Source organism: Myotis davidii, unplaced genomic scaffold, assembly GCF_000327345.1.
Source record: "Myotis davidii unplaced genomic scaffold, ASM32734v1 scaffold398, whole genome shotgun sequence".
Lineage (NCBI taxonomy): Eukaryota > Metazoa > Chordata > Mammalia > Chiroptera > Vespertilionidae > Myotis > Myotis davidii.
The window spans coordinates 500,295-513,908 of record NW_006290024.1 but is presented as its reverse complement, the minus strand read 5'-3'; the positions used below and the strand labels follow the sequence as shown (position 1 = coordinate 513,908).

At 46.7% G+C, this 13,614-nt stretch overlaps 1 protein-coding gene across 1 annotated transcript in view; it reads right to left on the bottom strand.

Annotated features, from left to right (window-relative positions):
* Positions 1 to 13,614, bottom strand: part of TEKT3 (tektin 3) — a 29,948-nt gene that overhangs the window by 5,672 nt on the left and 10,662 nt on the right. Inside the window, exons 3-6 of the mRNA XM_006762739.2 lie at positions 12,468 to 12,538; positions 8,993 to 9,136; positions 6,247 to 6,469; positions 3,351 to 3,505 (exon numbers count right to left, since the gene is read on the bottom strand). Coding sequence (XP_006762802.1) covers positions 3,351 to 3,505; positions 6,247 to 6,469; positions 8,993 to 9,136; positions 12,468 to 12,538 — 593 coding nt within the window. The remainder of the gene's footprint in view (positions 1 to 3,350; positions 3,506 to 6,246; positions 6,470 to 8,992; positions 9,137 to 12,467; positions 12,539 to 13,614) is intronic.

Genomic DNA, 13,614 nt, shown 5'->3' with positions numbered 1-13,614 from the left:
CACCCCCTCGCCCCAGGCTCATAGAAGCAGCAACAAGCCATGAGAAATATCCACGCCACACATCTTCTTTCATCTGAGACCCTGTGCCTGTTTTCTTACTCTCATTGGGGAGGGACAGAATGGAAACTTCAGTGTTAAGCTTCTCCCAGTCTGGGATTGCTAAACACAAAACCTGAGAACTGATAAAAAGCATGTTTTGCTGTTGTTTAGATCATGTTGGATTGAAACTAAGTCTTTTGTGAGGACCCCAGAGTATAAAATATCACCAGGAAAGAAGCAGGCCTCCCGGGAGGCTGCTGCACAGGCGGCGATGGGCTCCGTGCCCAGGGCTGTGTATGGTCACACTGGGCCTGCTTCTCATCTCCACCGCCCCTGCGCTCTGCCTCTGCCTTCAAAAGGAACCGTGAACCCCAAGGAACAGGAAGATATATGAATATTTACTCCTCGCAGCCAAACAATAGTCTAGTGGAAGATCTATCTGAGGGAACTTTTGAAAATATACACATTAAAATATCAGGGTGGCTTTTTTTAAGGGAATTTAAGACACATAGAAAGTAGGCAGTTAACACCCTGTGCCCCATTGCTGTGTGAACCCAGACAGCAGGAGGCCACCCTCCCTCCACCTGCGCCATCAGGGACACACACTCCCTCCCTCAGGCACACTTCACTCTGGTTCCTGTTCTTGCAGATCACAAGGAGCTGTCCTGCCGAAACCTCTCATAACTTTTGGGGAATTACAGAATTGAAAAACATTTGCATTCAAATACAAATAAAGCAAGCGACCGTAGTTAAAAAATGTATCAAGATTATTTAAGTGAAGTGGAGCCTGGTCTGGCCTGCCGCCAACGATGCCAAGAATGTTTACAATTACTTTTGAAAGAACCCATTTAGAACATTTTAAATGAAAATAAAAGTCTTGAAATGAAAACAGCAATTTTTCTCAGTCCTCACTCCTTTGAGTTTGTGGGCTTATTTTTTCTTCTACTGGCGGGCCAAAGGGCTGCTTTCAGAATGATCAGTGAAAGAGGAAAAATACTCCCCTCCCCCAATAATAATCCTAAATTCCGCTGTTGTTACTCTGGGACCATATTTTTGGCAATGCTATTTTAACAAGAAATCTTTATGGAAACAAAAGCAGGTTTTGTCCTGAAGCCAGTGAAGGAGCAAGGGAAGTAGACATACTACAAAGTCGACAGGAAGTCAGGAAAAGCAGCTCTGTGTGGCTGTGAAGGAGGAAAAGAGTGAAAGCCATTCAGAGCCAGGGAGCCCCTGTGAATGCCCCGTTGTTTGTCAGGCGAGCCCACCACTCCAAACCCTTTCGGAGAGCGCCTGGCTTGTGCTCCTGTGCTTGCAGTCTGAATCTCACCGCCACTGGTGAGGACGCGGGAAAGCTTCTCAGAGCATGAAACCTCAGTTCCGCTTCTCTTAATCATATCTGCATGAAGCTACAATCTGTGCCCCAGCCCAAACTGGCCGGATGAGTGTGCTCTCCCGGAGCGCAGTCACTGCACACTGGCCACCGGGCCCACCTGGCTTCTGGAGGGAGTGCAGCCTGCCCCAAATAATGGGCTCTGTACCAGAGGGGCTCCAGAGAACTCCCTTTGAGAAGCATGTAGTTGGCTGAACTCCTCTGTGGCTATGGCCTCAGACAACAGCTCCCCTGGGAGAAATGCAGCAACCTGTCTGCATACCTTCTCACACGTGCTTCTTAGCATCTGACACAGACCCCCAGGCTGTGTGTGCTGAGTGACAACCTCCTCCTTCACTCTCGGCCTCATCCTCCTCTCATCCTCGTGAGAGAAATGAGGATGCAGTATCTGCGTTGCTGACTCACCCACATGGGCATTAAGGTCAGAGGAGGTCAGCTACGTGGCAGGGGAAGGTGAAAACAGCCCAGTATGGAAGCTGGGGGAGCAGACTCAAACAGCTTGTTTGGATTCACACTGTGGCTCTCCTTGTACCACCAGGTGCCACATGGACCAAGTCACTCAATCCACTTCTGCTGTAGTTCCCTGATTTGTAACCTGAAGATAATGAATGAAGGGAGGTGAATGCTAAGGACAGGGGCCAGCGCAGAGTGAGATCACTGGTGGCGCAGCTGCTATTACTGCCTCTATCACCATCTGTATTGTTACTTTCATCATCGTCGGCCCCACAAAGATCACTCTTCCCTTTCCCTCCAGAAAACCCACACTGTCTCTTTGGTGAAGCTTAGGGTCGTTTAACCCCTTGGATAAAGGCTGAGTGATGACATGGGAATTCTGTCCTGGGCCAGGGACAACTGCTGGCATCTCTCCCCAGAAACAGCTCTGGACTTCAGGGCTCTCCCTCTGCTCCTGCAGTGGCTCCACCACTGCAAGATGCATTTGTGACCAAAGAATAGCAACAATGAAATCCAGAGAGAAAAGGCAGAAGCCGGCATTTGGAAATTAGAAATAAAGCCAGAATTAAGGGGGAATACTGGACCCTGGCCAATTCCTTACAAGCCCATCCTGAAAGGAGTCTTCAAAGTTAAAATGGTAATAAATACATGCAGTATTTAGTAGATAAACGGTGGTGTCAGATTCCTCCGGCCGTGTGCGCACGGGAGATGTATTGATGAAGACCAGCTGGTCTCAATTTCTACTGAGAACAGAACGAGCTGAAATGACCCTAAAACTCTTTAAGGGTTTTAGGGGATCATGAAGATGCTCTTAATGTCAAGAGCAGATGTATTAACCCCCAGAAGAGGCCAAAGAGAGCAAATGGGCAAAAGCAGAGAGAAGGGGTCAGTGGAATTGTGATGCAGGTCCCTTTTCTGACAAGTCTCAGGCACTTGGAATAAATACACAGTAAACCAACGCACTCTGCCATGCATAGCGAGGTGTTCTGGATACTCCAGACAACTCCAGAAGCTGAGGAACCCCAAATCCACCTAGGCCTCTCTGAATGAGTCCAATTGTTTATCACTTTTTTTTGTGTGTAATGTTGATATCTTTTCCTTTTTTTAAAAAAAACTATGGTAAAATATACATACAGAATGTATCATCTCCATTACTTCTAAGTGCACAGTTCAGTGGCATTAAGTGCATTCACATGCTATGCATCCAACCACCAACATCCATCTGAAGAACTTTTATCAAACTCTGTGAACTGAACTCGGTGAATCGAACTCTGTGGGCATTGGACACCAGCTCCCATTATCAATACTTAAAGAAGCCCCGGCAATGAGCATCACTGTGCTTTCTCATTAGGTGCCTTATGTGTTCGCAGAGAGTGCTTTCCTGAAGGACACAGAGCCGGGCAGGCTGGTGCACTGTCCCAAAGGGCCCGGCTCGCCCCCTGCAGGGGTGTCCCCCCTCCCCGCTCACCGCAGCTGGGCCATATCTCTGCAGAGCTCGATGTTCGGTCTCCTCGTCCGCTCGTCCAGCCTGGTCTGGGCCACCTTCAGGAAGGCAGACTTGTCCTTGATGGCTTTCCGGATGGATTCTATGGTCATTTCGGTCTGGAAAATCTCCTGCAGTGTCTGTAGAGAGAGAAGCGAATGCCCGATGCCTAGCTGTGCATGCCTCCCACCTGCTCTTCCCCCTGCCTATCCATAGAGGGTGGCCCACCTGCCTTCTGGGATGGGGAGGTGGGTTCCCTGAGCACACTGGCCCCCTCCAGTCCCAATCCCAGTCCCAGTCCCAGTTTCAGTCCCAGCCCCAGGGAGCCTGTGCTGGGCAGCTCTCTCTCTTCCTGCCCTGCAGAGTTGACTACACACGTCTTCCTGACTCCCGACATCAGCCAGGGTGGTAATTTATGTCAAATACGCAAATGCTATAAATCAGAGCTATTTTTCCCCCAGAAAACCAGTTTCTAATTTATTTTTTTTTTTTGCCACATCACCTGTTGTAACTGAGAAAAGTGAGGCTGTGAGGTTTGAGTGGCCCTAACTGCCCTCCTCACCTTACTTGGTCCTCCCCTCTTTTCTTCTGCTCTCTCTGCTCACTAACCTCACAGGGATGTCTTCCTGATGGTGGGGATCTGTCTTGAAGCAAATCGAGGTCAAGCTTCAGGGAGTCTTAGTTGCAAGGGGGTAGGGGGGCACTGGCAGTTTTGTAGTCCTGACTTTATAACCTTTATTCTTCAAGAGACACCCCTCTCCCCAACCACATAAACCTTGCCCTCTCCCTGGGTCTCCTCTGTGGAGTGAGCCCCCCTCTAAGCTCTGAAAACCCCTCCCTCCTCCTCCAGTGCAGACCTCTGCACTCCTATTTCTCCACAGCCCCCTCCCATCACTCTCCCACTTCCCCTGCCATTCCTTCTGCCTGAGACACACCCAATATCACCCAATTCCTTTAAATCTGTCTGTCTACCACCCATTCACCCAGGCTCAGTAGGTGCTGCCAGCAGGTGCTGTCTCCCCAGGCTCACTGTCACGTGCTCACTCCCTGACCGGACTTCCTGCTCACCCTACTCAGTGGCTGCGGAACTGTCTCTGGCCGAGCGGCCCTCAGCAGACTGTGCCCTCAAAGCCATGGGCCTTTCTGATGGCCCCCTCCCCTTAAACCATCACCTGCCATAGTTTCTCTGGCCAACTGCTGTCCTAATTACTTGTCATTCTAACTCTCCCTGCTCACTTCCAGTGCAAGGTACTGTCCCCAGACCATTCCCTACGACACCCTTTCTCCCATCCCCTGCCGAGCTCTCACATAATCACATGGATTCAGCACTTGTGTACCCCAGGAACTCTTAAATCTGTCCCCTAATCTGTGACACCGCCCCCCCCCATGCCCCAGCAACCTCTGCCCTGTTCCTGCATCAAGGCCCTGCTCTGGAGCTCCTGCCTCTCACCACTGCAGACAACTGCTGCTTCTGCTAAACACATTCTCTCTGTAGCTCCGAGGGCTTCATTCTGCACCTTTCTGATGCAACTCATCATTTTCTACATACATGTCTTGTCTCACTGTGAGATACAAGATGGCAAGGTCGATGGGTCATTCACGCACTTATACCCTCAAGTACCTGCCTTGAATGTAGCTTTGATAAGTTGAATTCTACCCTCTCCACCACCCTCCCCCAAATTCATTTGTTAAAGTCTTAATCCCTAGTACCTCAGGATTTGACTGTATTTGGAGATGTGACTAAGTAAAAGTTCTAATCCAATGTGACTGGTGTCCTTATGAGAAGAGGAGATTAGGACACAGCCACATGCAGAAGGAAGACCATGTGAGGACACGGGGAGAAGGAGGCCGGAGGAAACTACCTTACTTACACCTCCACCTCAGACTTCTAGCCTCCAGACTGTGAGACAACGAATCCCCGCTGTGTGAGCCCCTGGGCCTCTGATGCCTTGTTTGGCAGCCCCAGCAGACTAACACAGGAATAAGTAAAGTTTGGAGAACTAAGGGACTCCATCACATCAGTCTTCTAAAGGCCTCCAAAGGCTTCTTACTGTCCCAAGGATACCTTTCCATAAATGTCTACAGTCTGGGGACAAAAACTACATTTTATGCTCTGTTCTGCCCTTCACAGTCGGTAGCACACTCTGTGACTCAATAAGTGTGTGTTGCCCGAATAAAGCGCCCCGAGGAGGAAGGACACCTCACTGCATCCTGAGAACATGGGGCCTTCCAGGGGCTAACATCACTCCCAAGTGACATGACAGACTTGTAAGGTTCTTAAAGAAGGAACTGACAACAGATGCAGCATAACCCACAGACACAAGAAGGGCTCCGAGGCTGACACCAAGCAAAGAAGAGCTCCTTGATTATCTTGAAACATGAATGCTGATGGAGCCCTTCATTTTATTGCCCTTGTAAAACTCGCATGCTTAGAGCACTTAAAAAGCTCGATATCAGAAACACTTTGAACCACCTAATAATTTCCAGTGTTTGGTTTTGTATGCAAGAAAAACCAAGTGCCTGAAATAATTCAACAGAAAACATTCCTACCATATGTTCTAATAATAAGTTCACTTCCTAGTTACATACAGCGATTCATTAAGCTTTAATAATATTTTTGTTTCTGTTAAAAATACTAGGAAGAGCTTATGACATAGTGCATTCTTTGTGTTCCCAAAGCCAGTGGATTCCTATTTCCATCTGACACCTGACTGCCTTGCTAAAATAAATGGTGCACTTTGTACTGTTTTTAATTTCTCTTCATCTTTAGGGCCAGGAGGCGTGTGCCTCCTTGCCGCTTTCTGGGTGGTGAGCGCCCTGGTCCCAGTACTCCTGCAATGTCCATCAGCTCAGCTGAGGGCACCACCGGGGCTGGACTTACCTTTGCTAAGTGAACCTGAATCTTGTTCTTAGCATCAGCAGTCTCAGCAATGCGATTAGTTAAGGCCAAGTTTACTTTGTTGAACTGATTCCACATCTCATTTGCAGTCACTACCAAGAGGTTTTGAATGTCGTCTCTTAGTTTGGCTGAGGCTGCTCGTTCACTCTGAGAGCGAAGAAGATTGTCGTCTGTGAATTTGGCCCACGACTCTGGCACTGAGACCCTGGACAAAGGAAGGAGAGCCAGACAATGGTGACAATGATGAACTGGCCATCGTCCATCCTGCTCAAGAGAACCTGTACACTGATCCTGGCGTGAGTGCCCCGAACGCAAAATCAGAGTAAAGCTTAATTTAAATTTTTCTTAATTGCTCCATATTTTACTGCTAGCCAATTTTCTATAAATCCAAACCACAAACTGACTCCTTTGCTAGTTTTGGGGAGAAAAAAAAGATTGGTGGAGTGTAAGGGTAATAGGTTCATTACAAATGTGTCACACCCGCTGAGTAAGCATATAAAAATATTCCACATCAAGAATAACCAAATAAGTAAGGAAAACAATGATATATTAATAAGCCTCTTATCAAAAAGCAAAGAGTGAAGAGAATAATGATTTGCTGGTGAACTGTGGAAAGAAACTCATCTTCTGCAGGTAGGAACGCTGAACTGGTGCAACCACGGAGGGGGGTAAAAAGTCAATGTACACGAGATCCTTTCAAATGCATATAACCCAGAAAGGTCACTTCTAGAAATATTTTTATGGAGATATAATTAACATATAATATTGTATTGGTTTTAGGCATGCAACATATTGATTTGATAATGTATATATAGCAAAATGATGAGCACACTGAGTATAGTTAATATCCATCACCATACACAATTACACATTTTTTCTTGTGAGGAGAGCTGAGGATGTGAAGTCTTAGCACCTTTCACATATACATACAGTATCAACTATGTCACTCTGTTCTACACGGCGTCCCCAGAGCTGAAAATGCGGACATGTCACGTATGTCCGCAGGTCCCCGCACAGGGGCAATGCTAACCCTAACCGTCTGCCATTCCAAGGTGAATGTGTGCTGATCAAGCAAGCAGTGTATAAACTTACCCCAAGGAAAATGTTCCCAAAGATGTATATGCGAGGGCCATTTTCAGCAATATATATGTCAATTCCTAGAACCCTGGAAACAGCCTGATGTTTCAAGGTAAAACTGAGTGATTATGGTACATTAAAAAAAAAAATAACCCTTATAGCATGCAAGCTCATGTTGCAGAAGAATATTTCCACAAACAATGTTTTGGATATATCATGAGCTGACTACTCAGGCATGCTACTCAAGCTGCGTGTATGAAATACCATTACTTAAAAGCATAACTCTATGTCCACATGCATGGGAATGTATTTGAAGGACTGACAATTAATTGTTAACATTGGCATCTCTGGATAGTAGGTTCATGAGTGACATTTCTTTACTTGTTGGTGTGGTAAGATATCAAACAAGACTCTTACTCTTGGCTAGAGGTTTTAGCTCAGGCTCCAGTGACCCTAAATGACACCCTATCTACTCCACACTCTGTCATTCTACAAGAGGTGGCTAAGAGTTCATGCTGCACATAGACGCCCTGTACAGAGGGCTATGTGGTCAGAGTGAGTGGTTTCAGGCCAGCCCACCCAGCCCTGAGGGAGCAGAGGAAGACACTTACTGCTCATGTCCAACCAAGGCAGAGGCGCTGTGAGGGGACCCCTTAGAGCACAGAGTCTGAATCTGAGTCACAACCCTGAACCTAACAGTCAGCGCTGGTGCTGCTGCTCTACAGGGGCACTAAGAGAGGGGCTGCTTTGGGGTGACTGGCCCACAGGAGAGAACCCACTTGGGTAGGGGACATGAGTGTGGGAAAGAGCACAAGGGAACTATTGGGGGTGATCGAAATATTTTTTAAATATATCTTTATTGATTTCAGAGAGGAAGGGAGAGGGAGAGAGATAGAAACATCAATGATGGGAGAGAATCATCGACCAGCTGCCTCCTGCACGGCCCCTACTGAGGATCGAGCCCACAGCCTGGGCATGTGCCCTTGACCAGAATAGGACCTGGGACCCTTTAGTCCTAAGGCTGACGACACTCTATCCACTGAGCCAAACCGGCTAGGGCAATGGAAGTATTCTTCATCTAAACTATGGTCATGGTTACATAAAAATAGAAACCTGTCAAAATTCATCAAAATGTACACTTACACTGAATACATTGATTGTAGGTGAATTTCACCTCAATTGAGTTGAATATTTTCAAATGACTGGAAAAGACCATGAACCCAAGATTGCATGCCAGGGCCCAGCAGAGCAACCATGGACATACCACGTTCAACCATCAGTGGTAATAAAAATAACACCAGTAAGCTGTTTTCAACCCACACCCCACTGAGTCCCAGGCATCGGACACAGGTGGCACTTTCCTTTATGTTTAGCTGTGTTTCCTAGGCTTCCTACATCAGGAAGTATTCCTTCCATAGGTAAGAATCTGAAGAACAAACATTGTTTTCCAAAAGAATACAGGTTGTAAGCGCCAAGGCCCGACTGTGAACACGCAGCAACTAGACTGGACACTTGTCCAGGTCAGGGGTGGCCATTCCCTTCCCACGCCTCCCCACGGCTCCCATTTTAACCTGTCAGCTGCATCACTTTGAAAGAAGAGAGAACACAGTAAATAACATCAAAATCATGAAGTGGTGTGTGCCCCACTTACGTCGCGTCCACCCTCTCCACTCCGCGAAAGTAGCTGACACCATCCGAGGTGTTTCGCAGGTGGTGGCATTTGTCGTCGATCCGGTGCGCCACCTGCTTGTCATGCAGGTCCTTCTCCAGCTCATGCTGGGACGCTCTGTTCGCTCTATAACACAGAGGAGGACATGGAGCTTCAAGTTCAGGGAGCGATTTCATAAGAGGGAGAGGAACTGCCCTCGGTGCTGAGACCCACCCACTACTGCTTCCCTTTTTCACACCATGTCCAACATTTCCATTACAAGGAGCCTTCCCTGAACATGGCCATGCACGTGAGTAATTAGAACCCTGCCCTTCATGTCCCTCCCATGGATAGGAGAGAAAATGTGCAGATAGACAGGGGTCAAGTATCTGGAGCCCTAGGACTGGGGCCCATCTTCTTAAAATACAAATTGTTCCAGAGAGGACCCCGGCTTAGAGGAACCTGTCCACCCCTGCACTGCCCTGTCTGTCTCCCTCCTCAACTCCTCCCCCAGCCCCCTTCCCCGCTGTCAAAATCAACCTCCAGGGCAGGAATCAGTGCTTAGAAGAGTCAGATGGGTGGGCTCCCAGGCGGTGTGCTTCAGCAGCCACCCTCTGGGGAGGAGGCGGTGGAGAGCTCTCAGATGGTGGTTTCGTGCCCTGCCAGCAGAAAGGAGGCCTGGCACTCACTACCAAAGGACAGGCCCAGTGGGAACATTGGAGGCTGGCAGCCATGTCTTCACTCACGGAGGAGTTCATTCAACACATAGCATCCAGCGCTACCACATGCCAGACACTGCTCTGCACGCCCAGAGCGTGACAAAGCATCTCCTTCTTGGAGGAGCCTGCATCTTGCTGGGAGGAGACAGGCGATGCTCATGATGAATAAGCAAGTCATGTGGTTTGTTAGCAGGAAAGTGGTCCAGGAGCATGAGTGGGGATGTTAAATGGGGCCATTGGGCAGGACTCCTTGAGGAGGTGGCATGTGAGCAAAGGCACGCTGAGGGAACCAGGTCCAGCAGAACCTCAGGATAACTGAGGCATCAGGCTTTCCTCCTGAGGAAGCAAGAGATCACGGACTTACAATTCAGAGGAGCCTCTGGTTCTGAGCTGGGAACAGCTGCAAGGGGGCGGGGAGACTCAGGAGCAGACAGGACAGTTACCCATGTGAGATGGGGCTCAGACCGAGGGTAGATGAGTTTTAAATATGAGACCAAGAGAATCTCCTAGGAGACTGAACATCAGTGAGAATAAAGAGCTGAAGTTCAGTAATTGGAAGAGCAAATTCTACCAACAAGGGTGGGCTAGGCTGTGGGCGAGGAGCCCAGGACTGGACAGAATGCAGTTGACATGCTGAGCTTGGGTGTCCACTGAATATCTAAGTTCAGGAACCAAGTAGGTTGTTGGAATTTGGGAGAAAGTTCTAGACTAGTAAGAAAAAGTTGGGAGTCACTAGCATATAGATAGTATTTGAAAAAAGTGGAACAACTGGGTGATCTTAATCATTTCTGTATTCCAAAAATCATCTTAGCATGAAGCTATCACTCAATAAAGCCTGCATGGAATTGAATGGACTGGTTCTAGCTGCAGCATCCCTTCTACTGAGCCTGTGCCTTTGGGTAAGACACTTGACCTTTCGGATCTCTTTTTTGATTGTTATTTATGAAGTGGAACCAAGGGTAGCAGCATGTAAGTCACCTGCATTCTGTGAATTGTGCAACAGCACACATGTACAAAGGACAAAAGACAACAAGGCATCTCCCTTTGGCCTCTTCCCTTGGGTTGTTGGTTGAAACTCAAGGATTAGAAGGCCTTTCTCATTTGTTGTCCCAGACGAGGATGGCCCCCAGCTTTCCTGCCCTGACCTGACCTCAGAATCTCTCCGGGTATTCTAGAGCTAAGAAAAGTCCTTCAGGCAGCACCCCACCAGCCTACTGATAGCCCACGCTGGGAAATCTTGGCTGCCATGTTGGTGCTCAATGAGATTCCAATTCCAGCTAAGACCCAAGCTAAGTGCTTCACTGCTCCTTTCCTCCTCCTATTACCTTGGATGGACCCAGCCCTGTTGCCATATCTGGGACTCAGGCCCCCAGATGCCAAGGAAGCCGCTACAGAAAGTGAAGTGGGCATCTCGCCCAGACCTTTAAAGGATCGCGAACAAGGAGGCCAAGCAAGTGCACACACAGAAACAGAACTTCCCATACAGGCTGGACTAGGGCCACATGGGGACCGTCGGTAAGGGAGGTTGAGGAGAATGCGCTGTCCAGGGCGGCACAATATGGGCCAAGAAGAGCAAAGGACACAGAAGACGGCAGCAGGTTGCAGATTATGAAAGAAAATGGGGACTAGGAACTGGACCAGAAGAAAACCACAGAAGCAATTCTTTGAACCTCACTAAACTGTGATTCTGAATTCCTAGGGAGCAGAACCCATAAGTTAATATTGGAACGCTACTGCCCAGTATCTATAGCTTAAGTAAATTGTATAGTTGAACAAACCACAAGCAGTGAGTCATCCTTAGTTAATATCATCCCTAGCGTCACCAATTTCCACATCAGACTCTTCCTAGTAAGTGTTCAAGAGAAATCTCAGGCACCTGAACCTCCCCCACCTTCACAGCTGTCTTGGTGGGCAGGCTGGGCAAGCTAAGTAAGAAGTACCAGCATGGCTACAAGGTTCGCTGCTCTGAGGATGTCACACAGAATCCTTGATAACATTAGTATATGCAGAATCCAACTGCTTTCTGTGGCCATAACCAAATGGACACTGATCTGTCTATTCATGTTAGGCAAGCCTCTAACACTACGCAAGCCCCTCCTCTGATTATTATCTCCCTTCTCACATCTGCTACTACCTACCATTGCAGAGAAGAGAGGAATGCACATTCTGGTAAAGAATAAGGTGGATGGACAGTTACAATGCAATGATGAATGAATGTTGAGATGTAGTGAATGTTGATTATAAAGTCCTTCATTCCGATATTAATGATTATTCAATTGATATGCAATGGTCATAATGAGTATTGAGATGGTGTGATCAGAGAAGGAGCATTTCTGCCAGGAAATCAGGGAAGGCCACGTCCTTAAGGAGGTAGAGGAAGTAAACATGAAAGCGAACCACGGTTCACCTCTCTTCCAACTGTTGGGCTGCACACCCACAAGTCACTCTCTCATCAAAGAGTAATAGTCTTTGAGTTCAAAGAAATCTTAGCCATATTCCAAGACAGAAATACTTTCTATGAAATCTCAAATTATTTTTTAAATAAAAATGTAAAGCAAGTATTCCAAGTACTCATTTTAATCTCTAAATAAAAACATGTGTGAGCATGCATGTGTGTGTTTGTGTATCCATATATAAGAAATTCTCATATAAGAAGCTAAGAGAAATCTGAATGTGAGGCAAAGAAGTACAATTTCATAATAGGTCTTACACGGTATAAGAGGCAATAGGTTTTACACTGTATGAGGTAAAGCTCTTACGCAAGTTGGGCCACGGCCTTATCCAAATGCAGCTTCATCCTTTCTTGACAACACAGAATATTATCAACTTCCTACTCAATTGAAAAACACACACATTAATGTTTTTGTTATTGAGCATTGCATTCAAAGTCAATAATGTAACAAAACATCAGTGAAGGAAAAATTTGTTTCTGGTTAAACAAGTAAACAACTATATATCCACTTATATACACACATGCCCCAATAACATTGTGATCTAAATATCAGACTGAAATTCATTATTTATAGGGCTATAGAAAATCATATTATGGAGCAAGTTGGGACGGGGGTAAGATTTCAAGGTTTTTTACATCTCTGGTTCTATACAAACAAAATTCTGGTGATGTGCAAAGTGAATATTAACTATTCTTCCAAGACAGTGAATCAGGGAGGGGGAAGGCAGTCAAAAGGCGGCTTGTCTTTAGCCATGATGTGGCCTCCAACATGCCCAGCTCTTTGGTCCAAAGAGGCTGCCTTCCCTCCCCACTGGCCCACCTGAGCCCCACAGCCCCACCCCACTGCTCCGCTTGACCTCACATGTGGGATGTTGATGCTGCTGTTATGTATACACTCTATATAATAGGCGTTGTATCAGAGTTTTTAAAATAATCATTTGGTTTCCTCTGATATTCACATTAGAAGATCTAGGAACTCAAAATAGTACCAAGATGATACTTAAAAAGTGCACAAAATTGTTACATCTTTTCAAGTGAAAAGTGATCATATTATACACACTGCTTTGTGGTTTGCTTTTTAATTTTAAACTTGAACATTTCCCCATGACATTAAACAATGCTGTGATCAACAACTTCAATAAATTTTTAGACGTTGCCAAAGGGTAGCCTTTTTTCCAGGTTTGACAAGTACAGCCAAATTGCCTTTCAGAAAAGCTGTGCCATTTATAACCATAAGTGGGTGTGTGCTTCCTCAGCTCCCATGCCAAGTAGCCATTATGACTCCTCTTAATCTCTGCCAATGTGATAGGACCCCCCCAAAAGCACACCTGTCCAAATGTGTGGGTTAATGATATGACTATGCATTGGTTCACCATTTGGCTTTTCTTTTGTGCTTGTCCACTTTTTCCGTTGTTTTTAAAATTAACTTATGTGTTCTTATATGTAAAAGTCTA